Source organism: Lethenteron reissneri, chromosome 37 (assembly GCF_015708825.2).
Source record: "Lethenteron reissneri isolate LAM-NWPU_2019-01 chromosome 37, ASM1570882v1, whole genome shotgun sequence".
Taxonomy (NCBI): Eukaryota; Metazoa; Chordata; class Hyperoartia; order Petromyzontiformes; family Petromyzontidae; genus Lethenteron; species Lethenteron reissneri.
Window position 1 is genome coordinate 9534046 of NC_083815.1, and position 13466 is coordinate 9547511.

Here is a 13466-nt window from a genome sequence, read left to right on the forward strand (position 1 = left end):
AGGAAGCGCGTGGGACAAGTCTGATAAAAAGGCCGCTTAAGTCTGTGGGAGACATACTATCAAAAATCTCTTCCAGATGTTCTCACTGCTTTGTGAGATTTCCAAATGGATTAATTCTTAAGTTATATGATTCTTCAACAAGAAAGGCACTTGGGGGGGGGGGGGTGGTATCTGAATGGGAGTTGTTACATGGGGAGAACCAGCATTGTTAAAGCACTACGTTGAGCATGGTGGCTACATTGGGCACCTCATTTTAGAACTTTGGAGACGAGGGTTGGTGAATTGCATACATTTGTGAGAGTCTGAAACTTGTTGGGCTGCACGGTGACCAGAAAATGGCATGTTTGATTGTTCCGTGTCTTATAGTTTCTTTCCCATATCCGTTAACACTCCATGAAAGGCAATAGGCCAAACATCTAAATGCAGTTTCCTTCTAAAATAAAGGCTGGAAAAATGTCTTCGCATTATTATTTATGGCATCAGTTAGTAAGCTGTGTTTTTTTCATTGATGGGCATGCCAGCACTCCATGTATTACTCAGCATCATTAAATTTGTGCCACTTTACATCAGGAAGGGCGCTTGGTGACGGGCAGCTTCTCTTTGTCTTATACTGCCTGCCGCCAGTCATGGTATTCGTAACATGAAGCAATTCCATTCAGGGCCGTGGATTATGCCGCAAATAACGATTTTGAGGGGAGGCCCAGTCCAAACCACCTCCTACCCCCTAAGGGTTGCAACTAAGACTATAGCCATCCTAGATATGAGTTAAACATTTACATTTTTGACACGTCTAGAGCCTCAAGCAAGCAAGGAACTATATTTTGTCTTATCTATGCTCTTTGTGTGTCTGGTTTCTGTGTCCGCACGAACGTTTGTAAAGTTTAAAAGTAACTATCCGTGTGGTGTAATAAAATATTAGTTTTTTAATGCCATTACCCACGTGGCCCCTACACTTTCGCGTAGATTCTGTAAAAGCAGACGTGTTGCTTCGTCTTGGGAGTCGATCGCGATGTGGATAAGTGTCGACTGCCGTAATCTATCCAGTTTTGACAAATGGTCAAGAAGACATTTGCTATTAAATTGCAAGCGTGCGAAGTTACACACATCGCCTCGCAAATTTATTTTGATGCTACGGAATCAGCAGGTCGTTAGGGTTAAGTCTTCTGAAGACCCCCCCCCCCCCCCCCCAAGGCAAAGCTTTTCCTGCCAAAAAGGGTCGCGTCACACGAGGGCGCTTCTGCTGAAGCGGTTTGTGCAGGCAACCGTGACGCCGTACATGGGGGCACGATGTACAGCATTGCTCTGGTTGCTTTGGTTGATCCCCAGTAACGAGCACTACAGCTAACAGCATGGATCGCGGTGCGGGTACCGCTTGCGAAACAGTACATTGCCAAATACAGAAGTGCTCGCGATTGCGTTAGGGCCCGTTGACTGCCTGCATTCTAAGCACGCACCAAGCATGTGCAGCAGCAGCGAGCGTGCGTGATAATTTATCCCCGATCACAGGCCGTGTTTTAATTGCGCAGCGACTCGGTCGCAATTTTTTGCCGGAGTGGCATTTGATTTTGTCAGGGTTGCTCTGTATTGACTGCTCACGGCGGTGACGATATTGTCCAGGACCGGGCTTCAATCGGTGGGGCAGCCGGTGGCTCTGTGGACAGGTTTCGGATGAGCTTGAGGCACGAAGCGGGCAGGAGCTGGTGAGCAGCGGGTGATGACTTCGCTGTGCGTGAAGCAACAAATGAAACTCACGCGGCCATACCAGTAGACAACAGCTATAAAGAGGTACTACCCTGGTCGGCCATCCAGGGACCAGGACCTTTTCCCTGTGGTCGCTTATTTTTGGGAAGAGGCGGACAAGGGCATGGAGCTAATGCAAGCCTGGTCGGGGAAGCTGCCACAGAAACCATGCGGATAAAATTGTCCTAATCAGAGTGACGGGACTTCTTCCCTTGGCAGCCAGGGAGGCCCCAATGGTCCCAACCAGACAGCTGAGGTGTTTCCACATACCCTGCACACTACTCGGGAAGTGTCAGCCTGAGAATATGAAAATATCTCCGGAACTAGTCTGACCTTGCGTCGACCAGGAAAGGAATTCCACCCCCTCTCTGCTGTCGTTGGTCTATGGCTACAACATTCCCTGCACAGCTGAACAAGCATCAGCTATGTGCCTTCATGCAGGAGGCTGTGATAGAGGAGCTGAGCAGAGGAGAGTCTAGTCAGAACAAATTAACAGGCGACATAACTCATCATTGGCTGAGTCATCGTCAGGTGAGGCAAACTAAGAAATGGATGTTTTAACAAAAGACCTCCAGCGTTAGCTGAGACGCAGGACCCGGCGCAAGCTCAAGCTTTCTGAACCGGATAAACCTCAGCCGACTGAGGCAGAGCCATTCTTCACCAGTGATTTACTGTGAAGAAACACAACGCTTCCGCTTCCAGAGTTTCTGAAGAAACGGTTCCGCCGGAAGTGGGTGAAACCAGCTGGGGCCCCACGCAGCCTCAAGGCTCGTTACGCACTGGATGAAAGGGGGTCGTTAAACTTTCCCTTTGATCCCAAAAAGAGGAAAGCTCCCAGGCCCTGCCAGATGCAAATGACCAGGGCTCTAGTTAAGGAATTCAAGATAGGTCATCATGCCGCAGCTTCTGCCATATGCATCGCTACATACGTGGCGTTCGTAGCCAAGTTCGTCATCGAGTTGTTGAAGAGTCCAAGCCCAATGAAGGATCAGGAGTTCTACCAGACCTACCTCTAGAATGCGACCATGTTTTCCCTCAACGCAGGAAGAGATGTGCTGGACAGTGTCTCCGAGGTACTGGCTGCCGTCGTAGTGGGCCGCAGGGTGATCTAGCCTCAATGACTCAAGTTAACCGCCAGCTGTTTGAAGGGGAGATCCTCTTTATCAATGACTGTCAGAACGACTTAAGAAGGTGGACGGCGCAAATAAGTCAATAAGCCTTTGGACGTTGGTCTTGGTATTACAGCAGGGAGCTCAGCTCCAAACCAACCTACAAGTCCCACTGCACCGGAAGCAAGGCAAAGGACAAGCCTAAATGGCCACAGTGCTGAGCTGATTCAGCCACTAGGGCACAAGTGTCGGCACCACTATTGATTCCAAGGAGAGCAGCTGGTTTCCCCTGTCTCCTGCATGCATAGGGAGCCATATAACCATATTTACGCAGGTGTGGGCTCGCACGACAAGGAACACATATCTGAGCAGTCATGGAGCAGGGCTACAAGCCGGGCTTCCAGGCTCATGTTTCAGTGGATTCAAACTTTTTCCTCCGTTGGAGAATCCAGAGCTCGCTCAGGAAATCTCAAGACCTTTTGGTATCCAAGCCATTCAATACATGGCTACAAACTAACAAGGGCTGGGATTTTTTTTTATCCAGATTTTTCATGGTCAGAAAAAGCTCTGCTTTAGGCCAATTCTGGATCCCGATGTTCTATCAGAAATACCCTGCAATAGGGTGATGGGATGACTTTGGAAGACCTGCAAGATGCCCACCTGTCACGTGCCTTTTCACCCACAGTGCTTCCAGTACTTGTGATTTTATGCCCTCGGGCAACACTGAGAAGCGAGCGCTGCCATTCTGTCTGGCTGGTGTTCAAGGTTGTCGTGGCTTTGGTGGTGACAACGAGAGGGGATATTCTCAGTTACCCCTATCTGGATGACCTGATAATATCATCATGTTCCAAACTCCAGCAGGACACCGATGCTGTCCTTAGACTGCTCAAGGAACATGGTTGGGTGATGAACCCAGCCTAGTTTTTTTTTCAATGCAACGACTATCACCTCAGTGACGACATTTGGAAGGATCAGATGTGGCTTCCGGACAAAAAAGCATTGCTTATCAGCCAGCAGGCTCGAGAGCTGAAAGCCAGTCCGGTGACCAGGGCAAGGAACATCCTAGTCATTTTAGGGCACATGGCCTCTACCACAAATATGGTGCCCTGGGCAAGCCACTTCTGGGATGTACTGTGGCAATGGGACCCATTTTTGTTCAGTGTCAAACTTTGCCTTTCTACCATATTCTCTCTAACCCCTCCTCTCCACATGGCCTTTGTTGTGTCCGTGGAAAAAATAATTGTTATTTGTGCGTCCCCCTACCTTGGGGGTACTTTACTATCAGTAGTGAGGATTATGGGTAGGGGTGGGGAAGTATGATCATGGCTGCTTTATCTGCAGCGTGTTCCGTGGCCCAAAGGGAATTGCTGAATGTTATGAATAACATTGGATTGGTGGCCAACAGTATGGACTAGAAAAAACACAAGTTTTTACCAAGGTATAAAACCATGTTTTTTGTGGTCAGTGATTGGTGTTGGTAGTGTGCAGAGTTTTACGTTCCGCTGAAGTTGTTTGTGTGGTTGTGGTTTATTAATACAGGGTCATATACACACGATGTTGATAGTGCTTATTCATGATAGCAATAACCGGTATAGCGTAGGGCAGATACATCAACAACACAGACCTTACATTTGTAAGGCACCTCTAATACTGCCAATGCAGTTCCACTTGTAATTCCACCTTGATATGTGGCCATCATAAAACTATCGTCATCCACAACAGTTGGCCTACAAAAAGAGACACACAGTGATATTTGTTCATTGTCAGCCACTTTACACCCTGACGCTTGCTGCTGGTCATTCCAGACCTACCACCGGTGGTGAAGCAGCAGCAGCAGCAGAAGCCCGAAGGTGGCAGCAGTAGCAGCAGCAGTTTGCACACAGCACGGGCTGTTGCACCGGGCGTGCCTTCGGACGATGACAACAGTTCATCAGGAGGCTCGGACAGCGACGATCACGAGGAGGTGGCGGCGGCGGTAGTCGGGGCGTCGCCGACGTCCTCTTCTGCTCCCGGCGGAGCTGCCAGCAGTGCCGTCTCGCGGCCCGGGGGCTGTGTTGTCACGGAAACGATCACGACGGGCTCCGTGCAGGAGACCGTGTGCCTCACCATGGACGCGAAGAGCGAGACGGCGGTCTTCAAGAGGTACCTGCTCTGCGCGGAGAGCGACGGGCAGGGCGAGGGCTTCGCAAATGCCGAGGGTGGAACGGGCTTTTGCTTCGTGAGGCTTTCTTGTTGCCGTGTGAAAATTGGGTGGTGAGGTTTCAATCCTGATTGAGTGCCATCTTTTTGGGAAGTTTCCAGTGGGTTTTCCCCTTGCAGAGAGAATGATCCTGCTGCAGGAATGTGGAAATGATGCAACTGGCTTGCATAGGGCTGCCAATGGAAATGAGCATTCAACAGGGATACTTTGAAAACCTGTTATAAAAACCAAAGTGTCTGAAAACCGATTATACTCGAGGGGATATTGCTCTATTCATGTGTATAGTTCAGCAGTCTACTCGCTGTACTGCCACATTATAGTTCAGCAGGATGGGGATCTCGCACTTGTCCATGATCCATCAACCCTGCCTGTAAAGTTCTGGATTACAACCAAATATGTATTGAATATATTAATGCATTGCAACGTGTTAGAATTTTTTTTAGAGTTGTGGCTTTCAAATGCATTTAAAAAAGATCACTTTGTCCAGATTATTACAAATCTAGTTGTGCCTACCGTGAAATGCTGGGTGACACATGAAGGCTATCATTGGGAGTGTAATTCTACTTATGGCGTCAGATCTTTAATGAACACCACTTTTTTAAGCATACGCATGAAATAACACTTTTAAATGCACATTTGGCTGTGATGGAGATAACTTTTCTTCCTCCAAAAGTCACAGTAAACCTTTTAATTAAATTTCCGGGTAAGGTTTGAAAATCACTGCATTAACCTTTACACATCCTAACACTGAATTGATCTTTTTTAAAATGCAGAGAGTAGATGTGTATAGATTGTCACCCAAGGCCATTTATTTAAACGTAGTCATTTCCTTGTAAGGAATTTATGGAAAACATTCTAAAATGCATCGATTTCTAAAGGTAAACATTTTATTTCACAGGGGGATTGTGTTCATACTAGAAAAGGCAACTGCCGCTCAAATAATAAAGCTAAACTGAGATGATGTATTTGTTTTGTTAAAATGTTATCATTCCATCCTTCAACTGTGGTAGTGACATTTTTTAAAATTGTTTCTTTGGGCCATGACGACTTAGTGGTTGTGTTTATTTATTTGTTGGTCGTGAACTTTGTGTTGGTGTAGCATGGCTTCGCATTTTGTGAACCGACAACTCGATGAAAAATAATTAAAATGACGTGATTTAGATAATTCTACGTCAGAGTGAGATTTCCCATCGTCACAAGTAATAGTTTTACAAATGAGCACACGATTAAGTATTCACATGGAGTTTACTTTATGCCCATAGTGACACCGCTGTATACTGTTTTAACAGCATCCTTACACAAGTATAGGCTGAAAATTTAAGACTTGATTGCGTGAGAAGATTAAAATAGGTAAACTTTTTGGGCAACGGCCCTTCATAGCAGAGATAGCCAGAATATTTGTTGGGTTGACTTACAGCTGTACAGTTTTATAGTGTGGTGGTTTATAATACTTTAAAATGAGGCTGTTAAAATTTAGACGTTGATGGATATTATTTTTTAGTATAAGAAATAGGGTAGTAAGCAGACTTTGAAATAATACATATATTATTAAGTGCATTCATGGAAATGGCTAATTTTTAATTTGCAAAACTGATGAAAAGTAGGTCAGAGTATTTTAAGAGCATCGGAATAACCACGTCCTCAAAACCTTTTAACGTAATGAATACTTTATAAAAGGGCTTCACTTTAACAAGAACTTAATCCACTGTTCGTTAAAACTTATGAAACAATTCTAGCAGTGTTGGGTTCTTATGTCCAGAATTCTCTTTATGCCACCATTCAGGTTAATGCAAAAGGTGCGCGGACCTTTAAACCTTGCTTATGAACTGCTGCTGCTACACTTTTCTGCTGCCGCTGCTGTTTGCTGCAGTGGCAGCTGCTTTGGGCAGAGCGCCGAGTGACTCTGTGATCTCTTGTTGCACTTGTCTTCCCTTCCCACTGGCTTCTATGAGGTGCAGGATCTTTAGGTCAACATGTAGATGGTATGTAGATTTTGCTGCCTCTGAAAAAAGAGTTCCTCACTGACCATTGAGCCATGCCATTTTTGGCACATGCACAGCGAAACCCTGCTTGTTTTTTTCTTTCTGTTTTGATTTAGCTTTGGCTGTCCTTTTCTTTCACTGTTCTGCTTTTTTGTAATTTTCGTTATTGATGATTTTTTTGTCACCATTGGCCCTCTGCGTCCCAGCATGTATGTCTTAAGATTTTTTTGCCGCATCAAACATGTCTTCATTATTGAAACAAATCAAACGCTACATTTTTTTAAAACAGTTCTAGAGACATGTATCGGCTTCAATAAACATATTGAGGCGCTTAAATAGTGCACTAAAAATACCACTACCTGGGCTGAGTGTAGGTCATCAATTTGTCATGGGTTTTTTTAGCCGTTGCATGTCAAATCAACCATTGCTATAAAATGTGACTTTGTTGCATACTTATGCTGAATTAGTATGGAAAGCAGTAATTTCTGGGAGCAAACTAAGTGCAGCCCGATTACATTGTTCATTGACTAAATTTGGCTGGGAGTGCCAAACAATTTATGCTGCATGTCTCAGGTTGGCTGCTTATAGAATGTGCAGTAAAATCACTTATAAAAGGCAAATCAAATATTACAATGCAGCATTTGCTACAGTGATGCAATTGCGACTCATTCCGACCATGTTTTGCACACCTTTAGCTAATTTTGGTACATTTCTCCCAAGCCTGGCCATAAGAACATGAAAATTATGATTCAGATGCCCTCTTAGAATGACCTAATTTACCAAATACAACACAAAGTATGCAGATAGCATTATACAGTGGCAACACAACGCTGAGCCTATTTAGAAGCCATTAAATATACGTGGAGGTCATACAACAAGGTTACATACGACAACACCCAGGTGTCTGTAGTGTAACTGCAGAGTTACAATGTGCTTTCCATCTGATCAGTTGCCTACGCCAATCACAGGTGCAGCATGAAATAAGAGGGGACACCAGAAATCCTTTTACGTTTTCAAATCAGAGTTGTATAAGTGATGCATTTCAGTTTTACGTGCTGTGCGCATCCTTTTAAATACAATTTAAAAGTTAACAGATTTTCCTACGTTAATCTTGAAAGATAACATCTGCTAGGTTAAAGGGAAACAGGCGTTATTTATTAAAAAGTTATAATGCATTAAGTTTATTTGGCTGCTTTTAATTTCCACATGATAGGCTACTTGTTAAGCTCTCATTTGTGGCCAGGTCATTTATGAAAAAGAGCTATATAGTTCAGTGGTCCTTGTAAAAAGAAAAATAGATAGCTAGAACAGATAGGTATTTAAAACAATCATTCTTTTTTGGACTTTCAAAGTTATTTATTTAAAATTGTCCATAATCACTCAGGCTCCATGATCACATTTGTCACGGATAGGTGAGAGGTATTCTGTGTGGTTGATTAAACATGTAATGATCTTTTACTTATGCACGTACAGCGCACATGCGCTTGCATATTTTTTGGCGAATGACTCCTGCTGCCAGCCGCCTGCCTCCGCTGCCACCTACATTTCATTCATTCATTTTCCCACTCGGAAGCTTTCAGCATGAACGATAAGAGCAATGGCAAATAACTGTAAACGAAATGATACCATTTAAAACGAGGAAGGAAATGAAATGGTGTGGTTGATACCTCGCGACTTTTGGACGGTTGGGTTGGGGGAGCAGTGCAATGCGTTGGTGTCTCACTGGCAAGCGTTCCACACAGATCCGTTTGTGTATGCGTGCACACCTGTGTGTTTTCCCCCTTTTGTTCCGTCCCCCGCAGCAGTGACGCGGCGGATGTGGTGAGCTCGGATGACGTTCCCATCACCGAGATGTCCCTCAGTGGCTCCGAGTCTCCTCAAAGTCCAGTCGCGCAGCCCCCACGGACTACTGGCCCAGCGGACAGGTACGGCGTCTCTCACCCCAAACCGCGTGCACACCCAAATTTACCTTGATGATTATTAGTGACTGAGCTGAAACCATTAACTTAAGACATTTGAGAATCCAATTTCGTCGTGAGCGGCTGGCTGTCTGGAGGAAAACCCAGGACCTCATGAGTGCGTCTGAGAAATCTGGCCACCTAGGCTTAGTACGTCTGCTTTTGCTGTACACATTCAGGAGTTCCCCGGGCCATGAGGAGCCTGGCAAGGATCTGGCGATAGCGGTGCCCGTAGAGAATGGACCTCTGGAGGAAGTCCTGCCAGAAACCCTGCCCAGGTGATGCCGGTAGGCAGAGATGAAGGAGCCACCACACACATGCAACGTCAGTCTTAATTCATACAGGCATTGCAAAAGCGATTCCTATATGAAGAAAAGAACAAACATTCACGTATGCACTGACATGAACGGAGACATGTCTGTTAACCGGCATATGTTTCAAATAAGAATATAATTTGATATTCTTTTTACAAAGGCCTTGCCACTTCTTGAGACTTTCAAGAGAACACTGCATTGGGATGTTTGGCTGATTCCTTATTAAGGAGTGTTTTGCGGGGGAAAAACTGGAGTACCCAAAGATAATACACGCATATGCGAGTAAAACACTTCTTCTTTCGTACGGATTCACAGTAGCGGATTAAAGATGTAATTTTAGATTTGTTATCCACTCAATTGTCTGTTCAGACGCAGAGTGGATCCCGTCCGTTCTTCCTCTAAAGGAGTGAAGACAGCAGCTGTTTACAATGTGGTCGATCGTTTGGCATCGGTGGCCGCACTCGCAGGCCGCCGAATCTTTGACGCGCCATTTGTTCATCGGGTGGCCGCATCGGCCATGCCCCGTCCTGATTCGGTTGATGGTCGACCATTGGCGGCGTGGAAGGTTGAAACCGGGAGGTTCTACGGTAAGGTCCTGTACGAGATGTTTATTTTTGATGTTGGCCGCAGTCCAGACTCTCGCTTCTATCTCTCGCCTTCATTTTTATTTGTGGCGTGGAGTGAGGCTGCTCTGATCCAGAAGGGGTGGCGTTATTTTAGGCGAACAGGCGGCACTGGGTTGATGTCCCGATGTATCGGAAGGTGCGGGAGAACACTCAGATGTGCGCACAGACAGGTCATGAACCCATTTGCTGTGCCGCCGTTTCCTGGTGCGTGAGTCCAGGCAGCGATTTGCGTAGGCTCAGAAAATGCGGAGCGCAAAATGCGGAGTATATGTGCACGTTCCCGTCAGATCGTAAAGATGGACACTTATCAGTGGTCGCTAGCGGGAGTAACGTATCATCATTCCCGCTACACCAGCCAATCGGCTGCAATGGTGATTTTTGTTACAAGTTTCCATGGATTTCTGCTACAGCACTTCCTCTTTGAAGTAGAAGAGAGAAACTTGGGACTGATGAGGTGGACATCCTTTTTTATGATTTGGGTGTCCATCTCTATGAAATTAACTTAGCATTTAGTTGCAGCAGCAGTGGGAGATGCAAGAACAGAGGGTTACGTGACATGACATTGAGCTCTCGTAGCATAGGCAAAGCACTCCATCGCAACCACAACGGTACGTCACATAAAGCGCTTAAACGACCACAACCATACACAACCGATCAAACAGCCATACACAACAAACCGTTTCATAGCAACAATAACCAACCATCGCAAAAAGTGGGCCAACCCAACTACACACGAAAATATAATCGCTCCAACACAACTGCAAACACACACAGCAATGACCACAAATAAAACAAATACAAGGGCTCAAACACAACTACTAAATGGAGAACTCACCTTCCACGCAGCTGTTTCAGAGTAATGGCGGATTTAAGGCCGCTCCCGACCACCTACATTCTCGTGGAATTGTTTGCCATCTTGCATAAATCCCATGGGAAATCAGAATTGTATAAAATCATGGCCTATGCAATTTATAGAATTGCGTAAGCCGTTCAGTACTCGGGCCCCCCCTGCCCTCCTCACAGCTTAGGGGATTTTTGAAAGTCTTGCAGCTTATCCTAAAATCCGTGCGATCCATCAACCTTTCTTCCAAAGAGCTGGATTACAGATGTTCACTGCCATGCATGGTCAGGTTGTGTTTAATGCAAATGTTCAACTTAGTACCCGTATTTTGTGGTGCTATGATGTATATTATGTAAAGTTCAATTACTTATGTCGCATACATAAGCACCGCATTGATTCAGAAATATAACATTTGCTTTGGTGATACTGCATTGGTGGTAGTGTGGTGCCCAAGCACAAATAACAAAAATGCAACACATTTGTCAAATAGCACTGCTTTAAAATGGAAAAAAATATATAACTGGCAACAATGTAGGCAATTGCCTTTCTTCATAGCACATAGATGATATATGATCTGTGCTAGGAATAAGAGCTATTGCCTGAAATGTCCCCTATAAAAAAAAGTATATAGTTGGAAAAGTTTTGGGAAAGAGCCCTTCTTTCTGGCTCAGTGCAGTATTTATGAAATATACACTATCAGTTTGCAGCGCCTGTGTTTTAAAATGCAAACTGTTGTGCTGTGTGCGGATTTGTTTTTGGCAGGCCGGAGCCACTTGCTGCTGGTGAAGTCATGACAAGCGTCTCGTCAGCTTAGTGGTGAAGTGCGGCGCAAACGTTTGATTTCGTCGTGGCTGGGGGAAATCTCACACTCGTCGAGGCTGGGGAAGTCTTATCAGAACAAGTCGCAAAAACAATAAAAAGTGTAAAGTTGTTCCCAGCGTACGCCTCGATATCCAGCCTAGGTCTTTTAACGGTGCGCATTGAAAGCTCGGCTGTATTTTTACCATTGTCCCCTCCCAAATTCGTTCAGCCACTAAACCTCAGAATATATTATTGAGTAAAAGAAGAGAGCAATATTATAATATAGCAGCCCTGTTATTGCGTTTTGCGTGTGCAAGGAAATAATTGGGGAGGGGGGTGGGGAGGATAACAACCGATGTAAATTGACGTTTTAAGTTTAGAGTTGTGCAGATTTTTAATCGCAAACCCCCTAAGTGTTTTCAAAGGGTAACAGTGGAGAAAAGGATAAACTTTCCCAGCGGAATGGCACATCACAGGACTAGCACATACGTTTTGACAGCAGGAACATATTTTTGTTTAAGTAAGGTAATATATGGCCTGTACTTTTTTGAAAGCAGCAAAGTTTTGCAAAAAATATACATTAAACATTTTTAAAACGGCAACACAGAATGGTCATTCAGTCTTGGCAAGGATCGTATTGTTTAATACATCGCTTTGGAATTAACGTTAGAAAGAAATGTGCAAATATATATTGTACGTCTGAAACTAATATAATGAATGGACCATTTCAAATCATGTAATTAACTAAACATACCCTGACTAAACATACCCTGACGTGAGACATTGGACGCGATAATAAATGATCATGGTTGTTTTGTCGAATGGTTTGACGTTTCTAAATTAAAATCGACAAACCAAATTGATGGTGAAGCTACAAAGGAGGCTTCTGATGTGAGCAAACGCCATTGCTGAACGTGCTGTCGACTACGCTTACTGTGTAACTGTTCCTGTGTTTGCATCTTGTACAAAATACAGCTGAATTAGCAGCCCGGAGGAGTAACGTTGTGGTTATCTTAATTTCTGCCAAACCATACCCTTCTCCACACCACCTCCCCCTCCTCCCCACATTCCCAAAGGCCCCGTCTTTCCCAACAGAAACTAAATCCTGGCCAGATTGTAGAATTGCAGTGTATACTTGGATATTTTGGAATTGCTTGTATTAAACCAATTGCCATAAATACAACTTGAGTGGCTGTTTAATAATAAGGCTGTCGGTGCCACTGTTGATGTTTTACCAAGTGTTTGATTAAACTTAACGCAAATGCTTCTATATGCACTCTCGATTATGTTCCGTGTGATTCAGGTAGCTTTGTATTATTATAAAGTCTTTCCCCCCCCCCCACCCCCTTTCGTTGAATGCAATTACAAAAAAATGCCCTTATTTTTTCCTCCCTTGTTGGATCTTCCCTTTCCCTCCCCCGTCCACCATGACCTTTCCCTCTAAAAAAAATTGTTGATAAAATAACCGTTGTGTACAGAGGTCACTGGCTACGTGCTCTTTTTATATAATTGAAGTACCGTGTGCTTTTGCGTGTATGCATGTGCGTGATGATTATACCACCCTACATTGTATTGCATATTTTTCTTTCCAATCACCTTTGTTTATTTTAGTCTTCACATGTAATCACGAAAGCCCATGATGAATTTTGATTTGAAAATCTAAAAAAATTTCAGCACGGGTCATTGGAAAGCAGTGGCATGGGTGAAAAATGCCCCAGCGCTTGCAGACCAAGCTTTATAGCTATGCACCGTCAAATACTTTTTGAACCTTGGTGCTCCTTGTCCCATTTTTATTACACAGGCTCCATCACGAGCTAATACAGAATGTTGAGGCAGATATAGGTGTGGCTATTAATTTACCTTTGCCTCATGCCTTTTGATTAGAGATTGAAATA

At 44.5% G+C, this 13466-nt stretch overlaps 1 protein-coding gene across 12 annotated transcripts in view; it reads left to right on the forward strand.

Annotated features, from left to right (window-relative positions):
• LOC133351414 (serine/threonine-protein phosphatase 6 regulatory subunit 3-like) overlaps positions 1–13051 on the forward strand; it is a 61704-nt gene extending 48653 nt beyond the window's left edge. For 6 of the 12 annotated variants that reach the window (XM_061566599.1, XM_061566604.1, XM_061566607.1 and 3 more), the window contains exons 21-25: positions 4655–4991; positions 7002–7031; positions 8834–8956; positions 9169–9267; positions 11533–13051. In XM_061566599.1, the coding sequence (XP_061422583.1) occupies positions 4655–4991; positions 7002–7031; positions 8834–8956; positions 9169–9267; positions 11533–11584 (641 nt within the window). In that variant the 3' untranslated portion in view covers positions 11585–13051. Of the gene's footprint in view, positions 1–4654; positions 4992–7001; positions 7032–8833; positions 8957–9168; positions 9277–11532 lie in introns of all 12 variants that reach the window. The other 6 variants (XM_061566606.1, XM_061566601.1, XM_061566609.1 and 3 more) reach the window with 6 other exon arrangements.
• The last annotated feature ends 415 nt before the right edge of the window (positions 13052–13466 follow it).